Source organism: Capra hircus, unplaced genomic scaffold (genome assembly GCF_001704415.2).
Source record: "Capra hircus breed San Clemente unplaced genomic scaffold, ASM170441v1, whole genome shotgun sequence".
Taxonomy (NCBI): Eukaryota; Metazoa; Chordata; class Mammalia; order Artiodactyla; family Bovidae; genus Capra; species Capra hircus.
This window is the reverse complement of record NW_017195931.1, coordinates 188-24,570: the sequence shown is the minus strand read 5'-3', so window position 1 is coordinate 24,570 and position 24,383 is coordinate 188. Positions and strand designations below refer to the sequence as shown.

The 24,383-nt window shown below is 41.2% G+C and overlaps 1 protein-coding gene across 1 annotated transcript; it reads left to right on the top strand.

The window, feature by feature from the left end:
* Positions 1 to 2,687: 2,687 nt before the first annotated feature.
* Positions 2,688 to 24,152, top strand: LOC108634972 (beta-hexosaminidase subunit beta-like). The gene is given in 8 exon segments (XM_018045292.1): positions 2,688 to 2,831; positions 8,179 to 8,244; positions 14,497 to 14,543; positions 14,807 to 14,917; positions 18,464 to 18,565; positions 20,416 to 20,545; positions 22,901 to 23,081; positions 24,059 to 24,152. Coding segments are annotated over 8 exon segments (813 nt in total). The 5' UTR covers positions 2,688 to 2,749.
* Positions 24,153 to 24,383: the final 231 nt, after the last annotated feature.

The following is a 24,383-nucleotide window of genomic DNA, read 5'->3' as shown; positions in this document are numbered from 1 at the left end:
TTCCTCCTGCCCCCAATCCCTCCCAGCATCAGAGTCTTTTCCAATGAGTCAACTCTTGCATGTGGTGGCCAAAGTATTGGAGTTTTCAGCTTCAGCATCATTCCTTCCAATGAACACTCCAGGACTGATCTCCTTTAGAATGGACTGTTGGATCTCCTTGCAGTCCAAGGGACTCTCAAGAGTCTTCTCCAGCACCACAGTTCAAAAAGCATCAATTCTTCAGCCTCAGCTTTCTTCACAGTCCAACTCTCACATCCATACATGACTACTGGAAAAACCATAGCCTTTACTAGGCAGACCTTTGTTGGCAAAGTAATATCTCTGCTTTTTCAGTATCTAGGTTGGTCATAACTTTCCTTCCAAGGAGTAAGCATCTTTTAATTTCATGGCTATAGTCACCATCTGCAGTGATTTTGGAAGCCCCCAAAAATAATGTCTGAGACTGTTTCCACTGTTTCCCCATCTATTTCCCATGAAGTGATGGGACCAGATGCCGTAATTTTAGGATTGCTGTATTAGCCATTTTTAGCTATACAGTTTAGTGATCTTCATTTCCTTTTGAATCTGTCAGGATTTTTCGATTGAGACTTCCTTGGTGGTTCAGGGGCTTAGACTTCCTGGACGTTGCCAATGCAGGGGCCCAGGTTTAATCCTCAGTAAGGGAACTAGATCCCACATGCCAGAACTAAGGCTCAGCCCGGCCAAGTAAATAAATAATGTATTTTTAAATTATAAAAAGATTTTCCTAAGCTAATGATTTCCCTCAGCACCTTTATCTCTTTCATTGTCTCACTGGTTAACTTCCATACACTTCCAAGTTCATCAGAACTTTCCCATCTCTCCTTACTTCCCTGGAAAAAATGCAAGACAGTCTTATATATAAGTAGCTTATATAGCCTTCTGGCTTCTCAGAATCTGTTGCATATCTTAGGCTTTGAAGACTATGTGATCTTTTATCTTCTAGTACCTTCAAATGTTTATTTGCTACCCTCTTCCTCTGATAGTCGGGTGCCAGCAGAATGTAAATTTTCCCAGGCCCTAGTGAGGATTCTTTGGTTGTTATTAGCTGGGATACTTTTGTTGGAAGGTAACAGGAGTTCCGGCTCAGTCTGGCTTGAGCAAAGAGAAAACCTGTTACCTCATATGTTGTTTTTGCTGTTGTTCAGTTGCCCAGTTGTGTCCAACTCTCCGTGACCCCACGGAGGCAGCACGCCAGACCTCTGTCCCTCAGCATCTTCTGAAGTTTGCCCAAGTTCATATCTATTGCCTTGGTGATTCCATCCTGCCATCTCCTCCTCTGACATCCTCTTCTTCTCCCTCAGTCTTTCCCAGCATCAGGGACTTTTCCAATGAGTCAGCTGTTCACATCAGATGACCCAAATAGTGTAGCTTGAGCATCAGTCCTTCCAGTGAATAGTCAGGGTTGATCTCCTTAGGATTGGCTCATTTGATCTCCTTGCTATCCGAGGGACTCTCAGGAGTCTTCTTCTGAAGACTGTTTGAAGGCACCACTGTTTGAAGGCATCAGTTCTTTGGCACTCTGCCTTCTTTACAGTCCAGCTCTCACAATCGTACGTGACCACTGGGAAGACCACAGCCTTCACTATACAGACCTTTCTACAGAGTAATGTCTCTGCTTTTCAAACACACTTGTCTAGGTTTGTCATAGCTTTCCTGCCAAGAAACAAATGTCTTCCAATTTCATGGCTACCGTCACCATCCGCACTGATTTAAGAGCCCAAGACGAGGAAATCTGTCACTAACTTCAACCTTTTCCCCTCTATTTTCCGTGAAGTGATGAGCCAGTCGCTCATTTGATAAAGAATCTGCCTGCAAAGCAGGAGACCCTGGTTCAATCCGTGGGTCTGGAAGATTCTCTGGAGAAGGAAATGGCAACCCACTCTAATATTCTTGCCTGGAGAATCCCATGGACAGAGGAGCCTTGCAGGCTACTGTCCATGGGTCATAACAGTCAGACTCGACTTAATGTCTCAGCCACCACCTAATGGGGCCAGATGGCATGATCTTAGTTTTTTTAATGTTTAGTTTTCAGCCAGCTCTTCCTCTCCCCTCCTTCACCCTCAGCAGGAGGCTCTCTAGTTCCTCTTCTCTTTCTGCCATTAGAGTGGCGTCATCCCTGTATCTGAGGTTCTCCCATCTGTCTTAAGTCCAGCTTGTGACTCATCCAGCCCGGCATTTCTCATGATGTGCTCAACATACAGGTTAAGGAACCAGGGTGACAGCAGACAGCCCTGTCTCCTCCTTTCTCAATCTTGAATCACTCAGCCGTTGGTGGCTCAGATGGTAAAGAATCTCACACATTGAGAAGTCCAAAAGCGGGCAGGATTTCAGGGCTAGTTGGCTACGTGGCTCAGCAGTATCGTTAGGAAATCTGTATTCTTGTCATCTCTGACCTGCTTTCTTTGGTGTGGCTGATACTTGTGTAGGTGTCATGTACAGAGAAAGTTTTCTTCTTGGTGCTCACCTCGGAGAGGAAGCTTCCTCCCACCCTCCTCCCATCTCTGCCCCATCACTGGTCAGAATGAGCTTGTACACCCAGCTTCACACACCTAGTGAAAGACAGGGAAGCCTGGTGTGCTGTACTTCATGTAGTCATATAGTCAGACCTGACATAGCGAATGAACAACAATGGTTTGAAAATTTGTTTCAATTTCTCTCACACAGGTATTATGCCTATATTTTTGGTTTCGACAAGTGGCCTCTTGGCTCTGATAATGTTCCAAGGAAAATGGAGTTACAGAAACTTGAAGTCTCAGTCATCATGGACCCAGAGTGTGACAGTTTCCCCAGCATCACCTCGGATGAGTCTTGTGAGTACCTATGTCATGGGAATAGACTGTTCACAAAGCTGCTTGTTACAGACTCGAGGGCCAGAAGCTGACTCTACTCCATGAACTATTGTGAGCTCTTAACCAGTGAGTTTATAATTATTATTTTTAAAAATAACCCTTAGGGAACTTCACTGGCGGTCCAAGGTTAAGACTCTGCACTTCTGCTGCAGGGAGCACAGGTTTGATCCTTGGATGGGGAACGAAAGTCCCACATGCTGCACATGTGGCAATAATAAATGACTAACTAATTACTGTTAAAAGTCTGATGGCAAAACTCAAACATAATCATTGCAGGAAATCTTTAAGTACAGTAAGTGAAGAAGAGGAATTAAATTATTAATAATCCAGCACTCAGAGTTCACCTTTGTTACTTAGATTTTTTTTTTTTGCAGAGTTTGAATGTTTTACATAGATATAAATAAAAGCATAAGATAAAGAATGGCATGAAAAAGGGGTCTAGTTCTGTACATTTGGTTTTTCTATTTTTCTTTTTGCATGTGCTATGCTAAGTTGCTTCAGTCGGTCTGACTCTTTGAGACCCCATGGACTGTACTCTGCCAGGGTCCTCTATCCATGGGATTTCCCAGGCTAGAATACAGGAGTGGTTTGCCGTTCCTTTTCAAGGGGATCGTCATAACCAAGGGATTGAACCCGCATTTCTCATGTCTCCTGCATTGACATGCGGGTTCTTTACCACTAGTACGACCTGGCAAGCCTCTTTTTTGTGTATGAGCATGAATTTCAATAAATATTTTTCAATGACAGCATTTTTAGTGGCTGAATAATGTTCTACCAACTGTATGGATGTGCCAAAAGTTACTTGGCTTATCCCTTAATTTAAGACATCTAGATAGTTTATTTTGAAATTAAGCCTGTGTTTATAGGCATGATCTTTCGTTCTCTTTTTTTGGCACAGTATGCGGGATCTTAGGTTCTGACCATGAACGGAACCTGTGCCCCTTGCAGTGGAAGCACAGAGGCTTACCCACGGGACCTCCAGAGACGTCCTGACATGGTTTCTGTTTATAATTAAGTTGACGCAGAGATAATGCAGAACTGAGAGGGTGAAGTTTTTCACTTTTCATTTATATTTATGTTATATTATATTTATATTCCATCTTCATTTATATTGATTGAAAATATAATCAACATTTAGCTACGTGATTTTTTTGTCTGCATAAAATATTACTCTCCGAGGCTTTTTCCTAACTTGTTCTAGAAAGAATAAACAGATGCGCAGACCTTTTTCATAGCATGTACTGACTGGAAATTACATGGAATTGTATCAAGGAATCAAAGGAGCAATGGGTGATTTAAGATTAGTGCAGAACAAGCAGGCTGGTGAGTCAGGTGTCAAAATAGAAAGGAAAATGCATATCTTAGAGAAGAGAGTAACCCCTTTGTTCTCAGGCTGCCTCACAGACAGTTAAAGTCCATCTCTTCATCTTTTTGATTAGAGATGAGATTTTTGATGCTTTGGTAACATCTTTTTGCAAAATAACTTCATTTCTCTTCCATTCTGTGGCTGGTTCTTAGAATCATGATAGTTTGCCCACATTAGTCATGTGAGTTGACAGTTAGCACTCAGACACTTTATGAATTAGATTTTGCAATCTGAATTGAGGAATGATCAGCAAATTACCAAGGAATCTTTGCTGACTGGCAGTACAATGACATATTGTAAAATACAAATGATGGAATGTGTCGAGACTGGGGAGTTACAGTCTGTCTTGCATTCAGCTTTGCAAACCCCATTTTTCTGAAAGGGAGACTTCTGGAGATAAACTAACCATGAAAATATTCTGGTTAAAGGATAAACTAGTTTTAAACTAGTTGTTGATGATGATGAGAGAGGTAACACACAAATGGAAATAACAAGACATCAACCGTTGTCCAAATATCAACCGTTGTCCAAGGGTATGAGGAAATCTTGGAGAAGCTGGATGAGTGTTAACAGCAACATCAAGTAAAATAGAAATAGGCACCTCCTCAGAACCAGATATAGACTAATTTCTACCACAGAGAAGTGATTACATACATCAAGAATGTTCTCTGTGGTTTGTCTGCCACAGTGAACGTTTATAAGCAAAACGAATGTTCATCACCAGAAGAATGGCTGCATATATCTTGTCAGTTGACTCTAGAGAATACTCTTCAGCAATTGAGAATGAACAAGTGGAGTTACAGGGCTTCTCTAGTGTCCAGTGTTTAAGAATCTGCGGGCCAAGAGAGAGGCCACGCGTTTTGACCCTGATCTGGGAAGACCCCATCTGCTGAGGAGCAGCTAAACCCCACAGCCACAACTACTGCGCCCATGAGCCACGCGACTGAAGCCTGCGTGCCTGAGAGCCTGTGCTCTGCACAAGAGACGGCCCCAGCGAGAGCCCCGTGCACTGCGGCTCGAGAGGAGTCCCCGCCCGCCGCAGCTAGAGACAGCCCACGCGCAGCAGCGGAGACCCAGTGCAGCACACGCCAGTAAACACAATACTTAGAAAAGAAGTGGAGATAGAAGGACATGGGGAACTTGCCAAGATCGATTGCTGAGTTGGACAAGGGGGGATATATCCTAGTGTGTACAGGGGGTCCCACTTACACACCAGCAGAAATACAAGGAGGTGCGCATGAGGAAGCATCTGTTTCTTGCCGCGTGGATGCAACAGGGCCCAGGAAAGCCCTGCTGTTTCCTCTGCGCAAGTAGGGGGAGTTCAGTGGGCATCTCAAAGGGGATTTTAGTCTTACCTGTAACATTTTATTATTCTAAAAAGAGGAATCCATTGCTGTTATTTGCATGTATACCCTTCAAAACAACAGTGTGGTGCAAAAAGTATAGAAAGGGGTCATTGAAAGAAAGATGCCTTCGTTCCACCTCAGGGAGCTTATCGGTGTTAAGACTAAGAATTTTGGCTGTGGAATAAAAATTCTATAGCTTATTTGTCCATATATTTAGGAAACACAGTCCCCTCCTTATTGCTTTATATGTGTGGTTTCTGCATTGGGTTGAATCAGAATCCTTTTAAATATCAGCCAGTCCTCAGCTGTTGGAAAATAATTGGCATCAGGTATATGCCACATGTTAATGGTCTTAGATAAGTCTTTGTGCTGACTGATTCCAGGAGATCTCAGAACTGGAATGTGGGAAGAGCTGGTTTTAAACCGTGACCAGTGAAATGGTGAGTTCTACTTAGGGAGCTTAAACTAAGGATTTAATAGAGGGGAGGAATCGTGATTCGACTGTGGTCATAACAGCAATACCGTTCTTAGCCTGGCCTTTAGCTACCTCTCGACTGTTCATCTGATGGAAAGGCTTCCTTGTCAGAAGATTGTCACCTGATTGTTGGCTGTTGATAGAGCTGTTTTCCCTATGTGTAGCCAACTGTTATGCAACACCCTGGGTGATGGTGGTGCAGGGTGATGATGAAGCAGAGATAGCATGTTGAATCATGGACCTGCAGCCCTCGAGTGTCTTTGCTCTGGCAGAGTCTTCCCTGTCACATCCCTTTAGCTTTCAACCTCTGTGCTTTCTGGTGCTTTACACTATCTGTGGATGACTCCAGGAGAAGGCTCTCTAAACACTGAAATGACTGTTGGGGCAACCTCTAGTTGCACTGCGTGCGCTCAGTTGCATCTCGGCATGCAGGATCTTAGTTCGCCAACCAAAGATTGAACTCCTATGCCCTGCGTTAGAAGGCAGATTCTGGACCACCAGCAAGGTCCCAGCAAGTGAGTGTTAAGGAAGATTCAGGACAATGTTAGGGGTTTTAGGTACAGGGCAAGTAGGGGGCACAGGGAGAGAACGGCCGGAGTAGATAAAACTCTGGTCTTACAGGGTGCAAGACTGATACCAGAGGCTTCATCAAGAAATTAGGGGCACTGATGAGTTTGCCCTTTTGACTTAAATTGTTAGCTTAAGTAAGACCCTGCTCTGTAGAGGGGTAGCGGGAGTGAACTCGCCAGTAAGGGAGAATGAGGAATCATGGAGATGACATCAGGTTCCTGACTTGAGCTGCTTGGCTGGCTGGAGTCGGGAGGGGATGAGTCCAGAGCCCAGCAAGTGGGAAGAGGGAAGAGTCCAGTCTGGGGCTTGTGGAGTTTAAGGAAGAACCTACGGGATTTCTGGGGCTTCCCTGGCAGCTGAGCTGGTAAAGGATTTGCCTGCAGTGCAGGAGACCCTGGCTTGATTCCTGGGTCAGGAAGATCCCCTGGAGTAGGGGTAGGCTACCCACTCCAGTATTCTTGGGCTTCCCATGTGACTTTGGCAGTAAAGAATCCCCAAGAAATGTGGGAGACCTGGGTTCGATCCCTGGGTTGGGAAGATCCCTGGAGACAGGAAAGGCTGCCCACTCCAGTATTCGTGCCTGGAGAATTCCATGGACTGAGAACTCCATGGGATCGCAAAGAGTCGGACAGGACTGAGCAACTTTCACTTTTCACAGGACTTCTAAGTGAGTATATAAAGAAGGCAGCTGGAGAAACAGGTTTGGAGCTCAGGAGAAATAATGACCCAGAAATAGCTATATGTTTTGCAAAATGTACTGTATATCATTGAGGGATTAACAGCAAACATTTTTTTTCTTCCAGTTTAATTGAGGCATAACTGACACACAGTACCATGAAAGTCTAGTTGTAGAGTATAATGATCTGACTTACATACATCATGAAATGATTATCACAGGAAATTAGTGAACGTCCATCTCATACAGATACAAAATTAAAGAAAAACATTTTTTTTTTGATGAGAACGCTTATGATTTACTCTTTGAACAGCTTTCATGTGTAGCATACAGCCGTGCTGACTATGTTCATCCTGTTGTACATTACGTCCCGTGTACTTATTTATCTTATAACCAGAAGTTAGTACCTTTTGCCTGCCTTTGTCCAGTCACCACCGCCTCTCGTAACCAAGAGTCTTATCTGTTTCTGTGAGCTTGCTTGTTTTTGAAGTACAATTACCTTTGGACACCATGTTCATTCCCCTTACACAACGTGGTGATTCAGTATTTCTGTCCATTTTTACACATACTAACTCGTGACTCTGTTCTTCTGATGGAAAGGCTGCCTTGTCAGAAGACTGTCACCTGATGACTAGCTGTGGATAGGTGTGTTTTCCCTGGGTGTCACCAGCTGTCACGTGACACCCTGAGTGGTGGGGGCCGTGGAGGGTGATGATGAAGCAGAGACCATTTTATTCTTTCCTGGTTTTTGAGGTATAGTTGACATAACATTATATTCGCTTCAGGTTTACAACATAATGATTTGCTATTTGTACATAATGTAAAATGTTACCATCTGTCACCACACGAGGAACATGTTTCTGTTTCCAATGCAGATAATTTGCTTGTGCAAGAACCAGTGGCTAAGCTCACTGCCAACAGAGTTTGGGGAGTGTTACGAGGTAAGTTCTTTGTAGTTTCATTGTTATTTTCTAGTAAGGAAATAGTTTCAGTTGCCACTTTGGGAAATCAAGCACATTAATAGCAAAACTTTGCTTCCTTGGGCCCTTTATAGATTTTTGGGTATTTTCAAAAAAAATTTCCATTAAGTACTGTATATACCACTTAAAGAAAGATCATTTATATATACCACTTAATGAAAGATCACTGGACCCTCTACAAATGTCTGAAGGTTATTGCATTCATAGTGCTCGATTCCTTGATGTTCTTGGACTGTAATATTCATAGAGTCATAAATGGCCCTGATCTGCTCCAGTTAGGTTTTGTTTTATCATGCGTCCCCTCTTGCCACCTTCAAGAGCAAGCATGTCCTTTCTGCATTTGATTTATTTATTCAAACAACAGTTCAGTTCAGTGGCTCAGTCGTGTCCGACTCTTTGCGACCCCATGAATCGTAGCATGCCAGGCCTCCCTGTCCATCACCATCTCCCGGAGTTCACTCAGACTCACGTCCATCGAGTCAGTAATGCCATCCAGCCATCTCATCCTCTGTCGTCCCCTTCTCGTCCTGCCCCCAATCCCTCCAGCATCAGAGTCTTTTCCAATGAGTCAACTCTTCGCATGAGGTGGCCAAAGTACTGGAGCTTCAGCTTTAGCATCATTCCTTCCAAAGAAATCCCAGGGCTGATCTCCTTCATAATGGACTGGTTGGGTCTCCTTGCAGTCCAAGGGACCCTCAAGAGTCTTCTCCAACACCACAGTTCAAAAGCATCAATTCTTCGGCGCTCAGCCTTCTTCACAGTTCGAACTCTCACATCCATACATGACCAAAGGAAAAACCATAGCCTTGACTAGAAGGACCTTAGTCAGCAAAGTAATGTCTCTGCTTTTGAATATGCTATCTAGGTTGGTCCATAACTTTTCTTCCAAGGAGTAAGCGTCTTTTAATTTCATGGCTGCAGTCACCATCTGCAGTGATTTTGGAGCCCCCCAAAATAAAGTCTGCCACTGTTTCCACTGTTTCCCCATCTATTTCCCATGAAGTGATGGGACCGGATGCCATGATCTTCATTTTCTGAATGTTGAACTTTTAACCAACTTTCTCGCTCTCCTTTCACTTTCATCAAGAGGCTTTTTAGTTCCTCTTCACTTTCTGCCATAAGGATGGTGTCATCTGCATATCTGAGGTTATTGATATTTCTCCTGGCAATCTTGATTCCAGCTTGTGTTTCTTCCAATCCAGCGTTTCTCATGATGTACTTTGCATAGAAGTTAAATAAGCAGGGTGACAATATACAGCCTTGACGTACTCCTTTTCCTATTTGGAACCAGTCTGTTGTTCCATGTCCAGTTCTAACTGTTGCTTCCTGGCCTGCATACAGATATCTCAAGAAACAGGTTAGGTGATCTGGTATTCCCATCTCTTTCAGAATTTTCCACAGTTTGTTGTGATCCACACAGTCAAAGGCTTTGGCATAGTCAATAAAGCAGAAATAAATGTTTTCCTGGAACTCTCTTGGTTTTTCCATGATCCAGCGGATGTTGGCAATTTGATCTCTGGTTCCTCTGCGTTTTCTAAAACCAGCTTGAACATCAGGGAGCTCACGGTTCACGTATTGCTGAAGCCTGGCTTGGGAGAGCTTTGAGCATTGCTTTACTAGCATGTGAGATGAGTGCCTTGGTGTGGTAGTTTGAGCATTCTTTTGCATTGCCTTTCTTTGGAATTGGAACGAAAACTGACCTTTTCCAGTCCTGTGGCCACTGCCGAGTTTTCCAAATTTGCTGGCATGTTGAGTGCAGCACTTTCACAGCATCATCTTTCATGATTTGAAACAGCTCTGCTGGAATTCCATCACCTCCACTAGCTTTGTTCATAGTGATGCTTTCTAAGGCCCACTTGACTTCACATTCCAATATGTCTGGCTCTAGATGAGTGATCACATCATCATGATTATCTGGGTCGTGAAGATCTTTTTTGTGCAGTTCTTCTGTGTATTCTTGCCACCTCTTCTTAATATCTTCTGCTTCTATGAGGTCCATACCATTTCTGTCCTTTATCAAGCCCATCTTCCCATGAAATGTTCCCTTGGTATCTCTAATTTTCTTGAAGAGATCTCTAGTCTTTCCCATTCTGTTGTTTTCCTCTATTTCTTTGCATTGATCACTGAAGAAGGCTTTCTTATCTCTCCTTGCTGTTCTTTGGAACTCTGCATTCAGATGCTTATATCTTTCCTTTTCTCCTTTGCTTTTCGCCTCTCTTCTTTTCACAGCTATTTGTAAGGCCTCCGCAGACAGCCATTTTGCTTTTTTGCATTTCTTTTCCATGGGGGTGGTCTTGATCCCTGTCTCCTGTACAATGTCACAAACCTCAGTCCATAGTTCATCAGGCACTCTATCAGATCTAGGCCCTTGAATCTATTTCTCACTTCCAATGTATAATCATAAGGGATTTGATTGAGGTCATACCTGAATGGTCTAGCGGTTTTACCTATTTTCTTCAATTTAAGTCTGAATTTGGCAATAAGGAGTTCGTGATCTGAGCCACAGTCAGCTCCTTGACTGTACAGAGCTTCTTCATCTTTGGCTGCAAAGAATATAATCAGTCTGATTTTGGTGTTGATCATCTGGTGATGTCCATGTGTAGAGTCTTCTCTTGTGTTGTTGGAAAGCTGCTTTGACCTCTTCTTTTAAGAGGATAAGAGTTTGTTTTACTGGCTTCCAAATTAGTATGGTTTTGAAAAAGGAGAAGAATAATTTTCTCTAATGTGAGCTAGCTAGCCAAAGTTATAGTAATTAAAAGGAGAGAAGGCTTTGGATGTGACTCAGGTTGAGTGTTGTTTAGAATAAAGTAACGACTGTTAATGCTGTGTTTTATGTCATAGTAATAATGGTAGGATTGTGATCGTATTCAAATAGTGACATGAAAATAGCTATAGAGACTTACCGCAAATGTAACTACAGATATTATCATCTAGATTATTTACATATAATGGGATGTGATGTTCAACTTTTACCAGTCTGGTCTGCCTGTCTTGTCTGGGGCCTGTTAGGGAAATCAGCTTTATTGATCTCTGTCCTGATCCACATGAGAACTTTTGGGAGCATTTGGTGAATCTAGTCCAGGAAGTCCTTATTTTCCACTTACTGTCAGCCTATGAAAGTAACAAATGTGTCATAAATGATATTTGAGGGTACTGCCACTTAACAGAAAATTCCAAAGTTATTCTGTATTTGGGGGTAGGAGGGAGGCATAGCCAAAGCAACTTTGAACATTTTATTCTTCCCTAATTTTTTTGAGGTATAATTGACATAAAATTATATTAGTTTCAGTTTTACAACTTAATTATTTGATATTTGTATATAATGCAAATGATCACCACAGTAAGTTTAGTTACCATCCATCACCACACATAGTTAGAAAAGAATTGTTTTTCTTATGATGAGAACTTCTGAGATTTCCTCTTTTTAGCAACTTGCAAATAGGTAGCACAATATTTATTAATTACAGTCACTATGCTGTGCCTCACGTCTCTAGGACTTACGTATATACGAAAGATTGTACTTTTTGATCCCCTTCACCCATTTTGCCCACCCCCTACCCCTGCCTCTAGTAACTATCAATCTATTTTTTGTATTTATGAGCTTGGTTTTGGTTTTTCAGATTCCACATCTAATGGAGATCATGTAGTGTTTGTCTTTCTCTGTCTTATTTCATTTAGCTAATGGCCTTAAGTTCCATCCATGTTGTCACAAATAGCAAGATTTCCTTCTTTCTGTGACTGAATAGTATTCCACTGTATACATATGCACACCATATCTTTATCCATTCATCCTTTGACGGATAGGTTGTTTCCATATCTTGGCTATTGCAGTTAATGCTGCAGTGAACACAGAGGTACATTATTGGGGTGGAGGGACTTAGAGTTTTTGTTTTCTTTGGATAAATACCCAGAGGTGGAATTGCTGGATCATGCGGTAGCTATATAGTGGTTACAACAGTTTATATTCCCGTGAACAGTATATAAGTGATCCTTTTACTGCATATCCTCACCAACACTTGTTATTTCTTGTGCTTTTGATCATAGCCGTTCTAACAAGCGTGAGGTGATAGGTCACTGGTTTTGATTTGCCTTTCCCTGATGGTTAATATTTAAAGTTATGACCAACCTGGACAGCATATCAAAAAGCAGAGACATTGCTTTGTCAACAAAGGTTCGTGTAGTGAAAGCTTTGGTTTTTCCAGTAGTCATGTATGGATGTGAGAGTTGGACTATAAAGAAAACTGAGCACTAAAGAATTGATGCTTTTGAACCGTGGTGTTGGAGAAGACTCTTGAGAGTCCCTTGGGCAGCAAGGAGATCCAACCAGTCCATCCTAAAGGAAATCAGTCCTGAATATTCATTGGAATGACTGATTCTGAAGCTGAAATGCCAATACTTTGGCCATCTGATGCGAAGAACTGACTCATTTGAAAAGACCCTGGGAATGGTTGAAAGCAGGAGGAGAAGGGGATGACAGAGGGTGAGATGGTTGGATGGCATCACTGACTCAATGGATATGACTTTGAGTAAGCTCCAGGAATTGGGGATGGACAGGGAGGCCTGGCCTGCTGTAGTATATGGAGTCTCAAAGAGTCGGACACGACTAGGTGACTGAACTGAACTGATGCTTAATGATGTTGAGCACCTTCTCATGTACCTATTGGCTATTTTTGTGTCTTCCTTGAAAAATATACCTGTTCACAATCTTCTACCCGTTTTTTAATTGGACTGTTTTTTGCTATTGGGTTGTGCGAGTTCTTTATATATTAACCCCTAAATAGATACATAATTTGCAAATATCTTCTCCCCTTTGGTAGATTGCCTTTTCGTTGATTTCCTTTGATGTGAAGAAGCTTTTACTTTGGTGTCATCCCGTTTGTTAATTTTTGCTTTTATTTCTTTTGCTTTTGGTGACATATCCTAATAATTAATTCTTTTTTAAATTCCAGTAGAGTTCACTAGTTGAAGCCTTCTGGTCCTGGCCTTTGTTTGTTGGACATGTTTTATTATTGTTACCATCTCCTTACGAGTAATGAGTCTCTGATTCTGTTTCTTCGTCATTCAGTCTTGGTAGGTGTTCTCTCTGGAGTTTATTCATTTCTTCTAAGTTGTCAAATTTGTTGGCATGTAATTGGTCGTAGCAGTCTCTCCCTGATCTTTCGTGGTTTTGTAGTATGTTGTCACATCTCTGTTATTTGGAGTTTGTACCACAGGGAAGCCTTGGAGATACAGTGGGTTTGGTTCTTAGAGCGCTGCAGTAAACTGACTATCTCAATAAAGGGAGTCACACAGATATTTTGGTTTCCCAGGGCATATAAAAGTTATGCTTACACGATTCTGTAGTTTTTCAACAGTACAGAGCAATCGCATTATGTCTTAAAAATAGGTACAGACCTTAATTTTAAAATGTTGCGTTGTCGTTAAGTCGTGTCCGACTCTTTTGTGACCCCATGGACTGTAGCCCACCAGGCCCTGTGTCCATGGATTTCCCTGACAAGAATAATGGAGTGGGTTGCTGTTTCCTCCCCCATTTTAAAAACACTTAATTGGAAAAAAATACTGATTATCATCTGACAATGCAAGGTTGCTTCAAACCTTTGATTGGTAAGAAAACGCAGTTATCTGTGGAATGCAAGGAACTGAAGTATCCCTGTATTCTTAGGTTAAAATTTTCCTTGGCAATATAGTTGTCAGCTAGAACCATGAATTTTGGTAAAGTCGAGGCTAGATAGAGGAATTGGCCTATAATATAGGGAACAGTCCACATGCATAAAAAAAGAGTCTCTGCTGTTATAAAATAAAACACTGTAAGTTGGGCCTTTATAGTTTCAATGGTGTTTTCTGAGCCTCTTTGCCCTCTGTTAAATTTAGGTACCTTCTAAAGTGCGTATAATATTGTATTATAAAAATTCTTTCTTATAATACTATAAATTTATTAAGGAACTAGAATTTTGTTTTCTTAAAACACTATTTTTTTGTGTTTATCATTACAACAGAAACAACTGTATGGGCACAATTAAGTAAAACATTTTTTTTTTAATAGCAACAGGGATTTTTAAAAATTGAGCCTTGATTTTTAGAGAGCATGTTACAGAGTATAACATGTTTAATTTTATTTGCCTTTCCTGGTTATGGTTCTATGCTTGGATAATATATCTTTTATTGTTTCCTTTATAAATTAATACAATAAATTATAAATTTTATTTTCCTCAGGTTTAGAGACCTTTAGCCAGTTGATTTATCAACATTCTTCTGGGACTGTAAGTATGATTACTGTATGTTACTAACATTATTGGGTAGACATAATAAAACATTCTATAAAAAAAATGTAAACTTTTTTAGCTATTTTTGCTTCCTGAATGTTTTTTCTCCCCAAGTGTGTCTCTTAGATGGTAAATGTAATTTTTACACTTTGTTTGGTTTTAAATTAATCTCTTATCCCGTACTTGCATAGACAGCTGTAATCATCATTGAACTGGAGAAAAATTCTAAAAATAAATAAAAGTTTTCTTTTGTCTTTTAGTTCACTGCCAATGAATCCAACATTGTAGATTCTCCCAGGTTTCCTCATAGAGGAATTTTAATCGATACATCTAGGCACTTTCTGCCCATTAAGACTATTTTGAAAACTCTGGTAGGTAATTATGTTCATCTATCGTCTGTTCTGAAGAAGTGCTCTTTTATGTTGTTACTCTGTGTTTGGTCACTATGCTGTTGTGCTGGCTGGAACAAGGGATTCATTTTCCATACACTAATATATTTCCCTATACTAAGTATGAGCAGTGGACTTTCTTCCCTCCCTTCCCTGAGAAATGAATTTCCTCTGCAGAGAAGTGGGAGCTCCCCTAGGGAACCACCCTTTTGTTTTCATTGAGGTGGGAGGGAAGCTAACCCAGTATTCAGTCAGCATTGTTAAGAAAAACACTCAGTTTTAATGCTGCCTATTGGCCCTCTATGTAAATCTCAATTGTCAAATAATCATGGGTCGAGACTTCACGAGGAATACATTACCTCTGGTTTCTGCTGTTGCTGTTGAGTTACTCCGTCCGACTCTTGTGACCCCATGGACTGTAGCCCACCAGGCTCCTCTGTCCATGGGATTTCCCAGGCAGGAATACTAGAGTGGGTTGCTATTTCCTTCTCCAATATCTCCAATTACTGACCATTAATTTTGTGACTTCCATTTACTGTTTTTTCAGTGGCCTAGAAAGGAATCTGAGAGCAGCTTATAACTAAGAAAATGTCCCAAAGAAATATGGAACCTCAGGTGGTGGGAGCTGGGAAGCAAAGTTGACGTAACTCTTCTCTTACTGACTTTTTATTGGTTCATCCCTCCATCACTGTCAGTTTATAAGGGTCAAGAAGTTTTTCTGTATCTTCACCGAATCATTTATGAATATAGCATGTTATAAAATAGTTATTTTTACATTTCCATTAAAACCTTAATTTTTTCTTCAAAAGATATAATTGTAATTTTTAATGAAAGAAATACAGGCTTAGCGTAAAAAAAAGTTTGAACATAGATATACCTAAAATAGTGATCCCATAATCTCATTTACCAAAGACTGACATACATTTTTATGTTCCATTTATCTCATTTTATACTTGAAGAATGAATTAACATATGATTCTTTCCTATTGAATATAGTTGACATACAATATTCTGTTACTTCCAGGTATACTAAATCATGGTTTGACACTGGCATACATTATGAAATGACCACCAGGATAAGTCTGGTATCCATCTATACCCATATAGTTACCACAATATTATTACATTCCCAGTGCTTATTTATTGGCCGTAGCTGGAGGTTCGTTCCTCATAATCCTCTTCACCTATTTTCCACCCACCCCCTTACCCTCCTGGCAACCATTCTCTGTATTTGAGTCTGTTTTTGCTTCATTTTGCTTTTTAGGCTTCACAGATGAGCGAGATCCTTGGTATTTGTCTTTCTCTGACGTATCTCTGATGTGTTTAACATAATATCCTCTAGAGTTACCCATGTTGTCACAATGGCAAGATTTCAATTTTTTTATGGCTGAGTCTACTCTATTCTGATTGGAGAACTTAGTCTGTTTACATTTAAAGTTATCATTGATGGATATATACGTACTGTCATTTTGTTCATTGTTTTGGGTTGTTTCCATAGTTCTCTTTGTTCCTTTTATCTTCTTTGCTCTCTTCCCTTGCCATGTGATGGCTATCTTTTAGTGTTATGTCTGGATTCCTTTCTTTGTGTGTGTACCTATTAATAGGTTTTTGGTTTGTAGTTACCATAAGGTTCCTATATAACAGGCCCTTTCTCCTGTGGGGGCTGCTGCTCCATGGGTGGGCAGAGCTGGGCCCTGGGGCAGCTGCCTGTGGACTGGCTTCCGGGCCTGGCGCTGGCCTGTTGATGGCAGTTGAGTCTCTGGTGCTGACAGTCTAGAGTGAGGACTCCAAGATAGCACTTGACATCACCAGTGTCAGCAAGCTCCCCAGATGGGTCCCTCTAGAGCTTTTGTTCCCAAGGGGATTCCCAGTAGTCTCCTGCCTCTCTGGGAGGCTAACATCCGCAAGTGGTTCTGACCCTGCTTCTTAAAAATTACTGCCTGTGCCTTGGAACTAGAGTCTGTGAAATTTGAAAAGCACAGTCTGTCTCTTGTAGCCCTTCAGCTCTCCCGTGTTCAATCCTGCTGCCTTCATGCTAGATGTTTTGGGGGCTAACTGTCCCAGTGTTGGACCCCTGGTCTGCAGAGCCTGATATGGCGCTCGGATTCCTCACCCCTTTGGGGAGAACCTTTTGCAACTGTGATAGCTCCCATTTGTGGGTCATCTACCCCAGGACTGTGGTCTTGACCCACCTACTTGCCTCCCTTGTGTTTCATCTTTGTATCTTGAGTTCTGAAGACATCTTTTCTGCTAGTCTTCAGGTCCTTCTCATCAGTAATTACTCTTAATAGTTGTAATTTTGCCTGGTGTTTATGGCAAGAGGTGAGTAAGAGGGTCTTCCTGCTCCACCTTCTTGCCGCATCTTGAGGAGGGAGGCTGTATGTTCTGATTCTCTGATAGGGAAAGTCTCTCCACTTATTTTCCATTTTCTTCATATCATCTTTTATATTTACATACATATTATCTTGTTTATTCCTCCAGAGTGTACATAAAATCAGTGTCCAGTGTCCCCAAAGTTTCTGCAGAATGTCACTCGGATTTGTGCTGTGTGTGTGCTGAATTTCTTTCATTTATAAGAAAGAGTTGGCACTAAAATCTCAGAACTGTGGGAATTGTAAATCCATTTTCCTCTGCTCTATTCCCGAACACCACAGTAGTGGTAGCCAGAGCTACTGGGAATTCATGAGCTGGCTCTCTTCCAGTAGGGCAAAGTTAAGTTTTAATTTATGATATAAATTGTATATAGGCTTTTTGAAAAATGAAAAGAAATTTATACTTTTCACATCTTCCTTGTTGAAAAGGAAATTTTAAAAGGAAACAGGCACATTGGGAGCAATCCTGAATAGTAAGTATTAATAAATTGAATGTATATCTGTGATATGTAATTATTTTTCCTTTTCCTCCCCTGGGTTTGTCTTTCTGAGTCTGCTTCTTTTTTATCATAGTCACTAGTTTGTTGTATGTTTTAGAGTCCACATACAAGTGCTATCACAGTTTTTATCTTTCTCTGTATGATTTACTTTACTTGGTATAATGTCCTCCAAGTCCATCCATCTCGTAGATAGCAAAATTTCATTCTTTTTTATTGCAGAGTAGAATCCCATTATATACAGAGAAATGTATACCACTACATTGTGTCTATCCACTACATACACTACATCTTGATCCATTCATCTGTTAATGAACACGTAGGTTGCTTCTGTATCTTGGCAATTGTAAATAATGCGGCTATGAACACTGGGGTGCATGTGTCTTTTCAGATTAGTTTTTCTGTTTTGGGGGGTATGTATACCAAGAGGTGGAATTGCTGGTCATATGGTAAGTTTTATTTTCAGTCTTTCGAGAAACATCCAAACTGTTGTCTGTACCAGTGTACATTCCCACCAAGAGTTTATGAGGGCTCCCTTTTCTCCACATTCCCACCGACATTTCTTGTGTCCTTTTTGATAATAGCCATTGTGACAGGTATGAGTTGATAATCTCATTGTGGTCTTAAGGTGTATAAATTTTCAACTTGTTTGCTTGCAGGATGCCATGGCTTTTAATAAGTTTAATGTTCTCCACTGGCACATAGTGGATGACCAGTCTTTCCCTTATCAGAGCATCACTTTTCCTGAATTAAGCAATAAAGTGAGTAATTCATGTTATTGTTGTTGGTGTACGAAAATTTTGGTATGGTTTCCTTAGAAGTTTGCAGCTTAAATGTTTCTTATTATGAATATAATTTAAATGTAAAAGTTAGATATTCATGGTTTAAAAATTTTAATACGCTATTGCTGAACATTTTAGGTCCACAAAACTGGTCTGCTTTTGTAATTGTTATCATAAATGTAAACATTTATGGGCTACAGAAATACAGATTTAAAAGCTTAATGGATGTAGGAGACCTGAAGCTTTTGTGATTAACATAAAGTTAAATAATTATATTTATCAAGTAGCCCAACTGTATAAGTGTTTTAAACAGAATTGTTCTGAATCCTGTAAATGACAACTTCTTTTCTCTCTAAAAAACTGTATGAAGTAGGGAATCTTAAGAGATAATGGCTCCTTCGCAGAAAATAATGGTGTTAGCAGTGTTCAAGTTGACTGAGTTGTGGAGCAGTGGCGCAGGGCGCCGGCCTTCCTGCTGCCTCACTGAGCCCCCTGTGCTGCAGAGCTAGCCACTGGCAGCAAGAGAAGCTGCATGCCTCATGCAGAGCTGTAGTTATGAAGGGGCAGATCCAAGACCCTGAATCAGTCCTCTGGTCACAATTCCAAAGCTTTCCTTAAAGTTTTGATGTGGTTTGGATTGAAATCCTGGCAGCACTCCTGTTGTTGTTTGCTTTTAATATGGAAAGCTCCAAACATATACAGAAGTAGGACTTAATGAATTCCCACTTCCTCATCGCTCAGCTTCAGTCAAGTAATGGCCCATCCTACAACACCTATATCCCCTCCACCATTATTTTGAAGGTAATCTCAGACATCATCTCTCATTGGTAAAAAGGCCTGTTTAAAAATAACTTCTTATCACAGCTAAAAAATTAGCAATAATCCAGATAGCCAATCATTATTCCTATATGCCCAAGTGCCTTTTTCTTTAAAACAATTGTTTTATTTGCAGTGGGATGCAAATAAACTCCATACACTGTGGTCAGTTAACATATCTGTTCTATGGGTGCCCATCCCTGACCATGTCTTTTTATTTTTCTTTTATTATTTTCATTGAGGAAACGAAGCTCAATTTGTCCTGTAGTTTTCCACAATCTGGGTTTTTGTTGATTGTCTTTCCAGTGTCAATATGTTCTTCTGTCCCCTGTATTTACTATAAACTGGGATCAGCTCTTGATTCAATACAAATTTGTTCTTGGGATTGGGGAAGACAAGACTACTTTTTAAGGAGTGAGCATTTATTTATATTTATGTATTTATACCTTGAGAGATGTGCCATAGTAACATTTTTAATGGACCTTTATTTTCCACTGATACTGACTTCTAATTTTTCAAGAACATAAAACAGGACCAAAGGTAATCTTTAATTAAAAAAAATAAAATCAGGGCATCTCAAGGGGAATTTTTATTGCTGGCAGTTATTAAAGTGATCCTGAATGCCAACAGCTATGTTTTGTAATAATGTGTGAATTTTGATTCTAAAACTGACAAGGGCATTATATTCAGAATTTTCACTTTGGAGTAGAACCTTTTATTTCTATTTTGTCATACGGTCACATGAGGTTGAAATAGCGTGATGGTAAACATTGCTAAAACAAGGTACTGGTTCTGTCAATAGATAGTTCTGTCAATAAATCTGGAATTAACCCAAAGTGTGGTGAGAGCTTACTGATAAGATACAGTAAACAGATAATTTAAATGAGTCATCCAACATCACATAAGACTTTAATACTTTGTGATACCTGAAAAGTCTGCTGGCAGATACCAAAGTACAAACAGAACCATGAGCAGCTCATATATTTTAATTTTAATAAATGTGACTTTTGCAGGGAAGCTATTCTTTGTCTCATGTTTATACACCAAACGATGTCCGTACAGTGATTGAATATGCCCGATTCCGAGGGATTCGCGTCCTGCCAGAATTTGACAGCCCTGGACATACGGCATCTTGGGGAAAAGGTAAGGAGTGTGTTTTTGAGTTGCTAAAAGTGAACACGTGTGCGCCTGCATCTCATGACTTGGTGTTTGCTTATTTTGTTCTTACTTGTGATTTGCACAAAGGTAGCACTATTGATGGTTGTAATTCAATAACTAGTATACGTCTGCTGTGAGCAGGTCACTGTATCTAGGCATTGCCTAAAGTATAAACACAAGGGATAAATGGAAACAAGAAATGATTACAAGTAGAATGTGAAAAGTGAGTTAAACAGTTACATGAGTGAAGTAACACCTAAAATGTTCTTGAGACATCAAAGAATATATTCTTGTTTCTGGTAGAGGGAATAACAGGAAAGGCATTTAGCTGGAGGACAGCACAGGAGAGAGCAGTATGTACTGGCTGTGCTTAGCCTCTCAGTCGTGTCCAACTCTTCGTGACCCCCTGGACTGTAGCCCCAGGCTCCTCTGCCCATGGGGATTCTCCAGGCAGAATACTGGAGTGGGTTGCCATGCTGTTCTCCAGGGATCTTTCCAACCCCTGGATGAACCATGTCTTCCATATTTGCAGGGGAATTCTTTACCATCTGAGCAACCAGGAAAGCCCATGAATACTCACTCCAGGAGTGAGTAGCCTGTCCCTTCTGCAGGGGACCTTTCCCACCCAGGAATCGAACTGGGGTCTCCTGCATTGCAGGCGCATTCTTTGCTATTGGATGCTTAAGAATCGCTTCTGGAGCGAGACTGCCTGGGATTTGAGTCCTGCTTCTGGCATTTATGGGCTTCCCTGGTGGCTGAGATGGTAAGAATCTGCCTGCAATGCAGGAGACCCAGGTTTTATCCCTGGGAGGTGAAGATCCCTTGGAGAAGAGCATGGCAACCCACTCCAGTATTCTTGCCTGGAGAATTCCATGGACAGAGGAGTCAGGCAGCTATAGTCCATGGGTGCAAAGAGTCGGACATAGCTGAGCGAATATCACTTTCACTTTTCACTTCTCGCATTTATAAACTGAGTGACCTTGCGCAAGTTATCAGAACATCTCATTCTCAGACTTCCCATCTCTAAAATGGTGTATTAGTAGTAGCCATCATGTCATGTTTTTTGAAGATTAAAAAATGAATATAAAGCACATAGCACTGCACCTAGCATTTATAATTGTTCAATAAAAATTATTAGAATAGACCTGGAGAACAGTGGGAAATAAGTCTGAAAAAGTAGCATGGTAGGCCTTGGGTGAGGAGTTTGCGCTTCGTCAGGACGCATGGAAGCCAGTGAGAGCTGCAGGGTAGAAGAGGGACACGGTGGGTCCTCAGTGCAGGGAACCCTGGGTGAAAGTGGCAGAGGGAAGTGAAGGTCCGAGAGCAGAATGCTGATAACAGGGATGGCAAACAATGTATTGAACTGGGAGACATTCTGGAAATACAGTCCACAGAACTTGGCAACTGACTGAGTCCAGCAGGAGAGGGACGAGAGACTTGGTGGGATGGTGACTGGCTTACCAGAATGTGACAACTGGGAAGCTACAGAAGGAGTTGGGGGAGAGAATCTGGTTTCAGTTAGGTTGTATTTATTTATTTGGGCCGCACTGGGTCTTTGTGCCGCGCAGGCTCTCCTCTGGTTGCAGCGAGCGGGGGCTGCTCTCTGGTTGTGGCAGGGGGGCTCGGAAGTTGTGGCGCACGGGCTTAGTTGCTCCGCGTGTGGGATCTTCCCAGACCAGGGATCGAACCTGTGTCTCCTGCATTGGCAGGCAGATTCTCTATCTCTGACCCACCGAGGAAGCCCTGTTGGATTATATTTGAAGTGAAGCTAATTGTGTTCAGCAGGGAATTTGAAATATGGATTGAAACTTGAGGAAAAGGAAGATTGGGAGAAGACTGGCTGAAAATTTGGGAGCCCTTAATATTTGAGATGGGCTTCCCTTGTAGCTCAGTTGGTAAAGTATCTGCCTATAGTGAAGGAGACCCAGGTTCAATTCCCAGGTCAGGAAGATCCCCTGGAGAAGGAAATGGCAACAAGGCTCCAGTATTCGTGCCTGGAGAATCCCATGGACAGAGGAGCCTGGTGGGCTACAGTCCATGAGTTGCAACAGTCGGACACCACTTAGCGACTAAACCACCAGCCACCAGTATTTGAGATAGTATCTGAAATGGGTAACACCTCAGAGAGGCTGACGGAAACGGAAGCAAAGCGGCACAGGGGCAGAATTCAGGAATTAGTTCTCCCTTTTCTTATCTGAAGAAATTACCAAAGTAACTCTGAGTAAACCTGCTTATCTTTTTCTGTATAACATATATCTTCAACAAAAACAAAGTAGTACAGTAATGTGCAGAACCTTGTCTTTGTGCCTGAACTTCTGCTTTCTCCATGTTTCCTGCCAGGCCAGAAAGATGTCCTGACTCCATGTTATCACTCGAGAGAGCCATCTGGGACTTTCGGACCTATAAACCCTATATTGAATTCAACTTACAGCTTCCTGTCTAAACTTTTCAAAGAAATTAGTACAGTGTTTCCAGATAAATTCATTCATCTGGGAGGAGATGAAGTAGATTTTCATTGTTGGTATGAAAACTTTGTTGACCACGCCCTCCACCTTTTCTAAAACCTCTTGCACTTGAAGTGGGTGTAGAGGTGTCTCTGGGAAGAGGAAAGACTTGGGGGAACACCTCTGTGATGTTAACCTGGGACCACAACTCCTAAGGTGGTGAATTGTTTATAGAATTCACACACTGATGCTATTGACAGAAGCCTGTAGGAAGGAGAATTAAAATGCAGAAGAAAATGGAAATTAAAAAAAAGCTAAATACAGAACAATAGCTTTAGTGAAGAGGGTAGTGATTAATTGGGAGAGATTTTTCTAGTAAAAATCTTCTGTGCAAATAGCCTTAGATGGAAGAATGATGAGGGAGCTTAGGGAAAGCCATTTTTACAGGATATCAGCTTCTAAAAAAATTAATTGCAGTGGAAAGTTAAGATAACTCATAATTAAATTTTAGACTTATTTTAGGTGTAATTAGGCCACTTCACTTTCACTTTTCACTTTTATGCATTGGAGAAGGAAATGGCAACCCACTCCAGTGTTCTTGCCTGGAGAATTCCAGGGATGGGGAGCCTGGTGCTGCTGTCTATGGGGTCTCACAGAGTCAGACACGACTGAAGCGACTTAGCAGCAGGAGCAGCAGGCTTATTTTAGGCATCAGTTCAGTTCAGTTCAGTCGCTCAGGCGTGTCCGACTCTGCGACCCATGAATTGCAGCACGCCAGGCCTCCCTGTCCATCACCAACTTGGCTCTCTCGGCCGGCCCTGACCTCAGATGAGGGGTAGCTCTCTCTCGGCCGCTGCCCCTGACCTTGGACGTGGAGTAGCTCCTCATAATTAGGCTTATTTTAGGCTTAATTTAGTCATAATTAGGCTTATTTTACTCTTTACAAACTTTAATAGATTTCCATCTGTATAAATGATGTTGGGGATATCTGTTGCTTTAAAAAGATTGGCAGATGGAGCTTTTAATGAAATTTTTATCACTGTTTTTGTTTAAGGAAGTCCAATCCAGCAGTCCTGCATTTCATGAGGAACAAAGGCTTTGGCAAAAAAATTTGAGAACTACAACAATCTTTCTATATGCAGAAGTAAGTTACTGAAAGCCTACTTCTGTTTGTTTCATCAGTGCCTTTTGTAAAAGTTTAAGCTCTTAGTACTATTTTATTTTCTCATTTTCTCTCCACTCCTTTTCAAAGTGTACATGTTATAATCTTTGTTACACAAAGTACAGATGAAAAATCACAAGGGAGGGTGCAATACCCACTATTCTCTTTAAATCGATAACGTCGTGACTCCAGTCCTTTTGGTGACTGTTGAGACGTA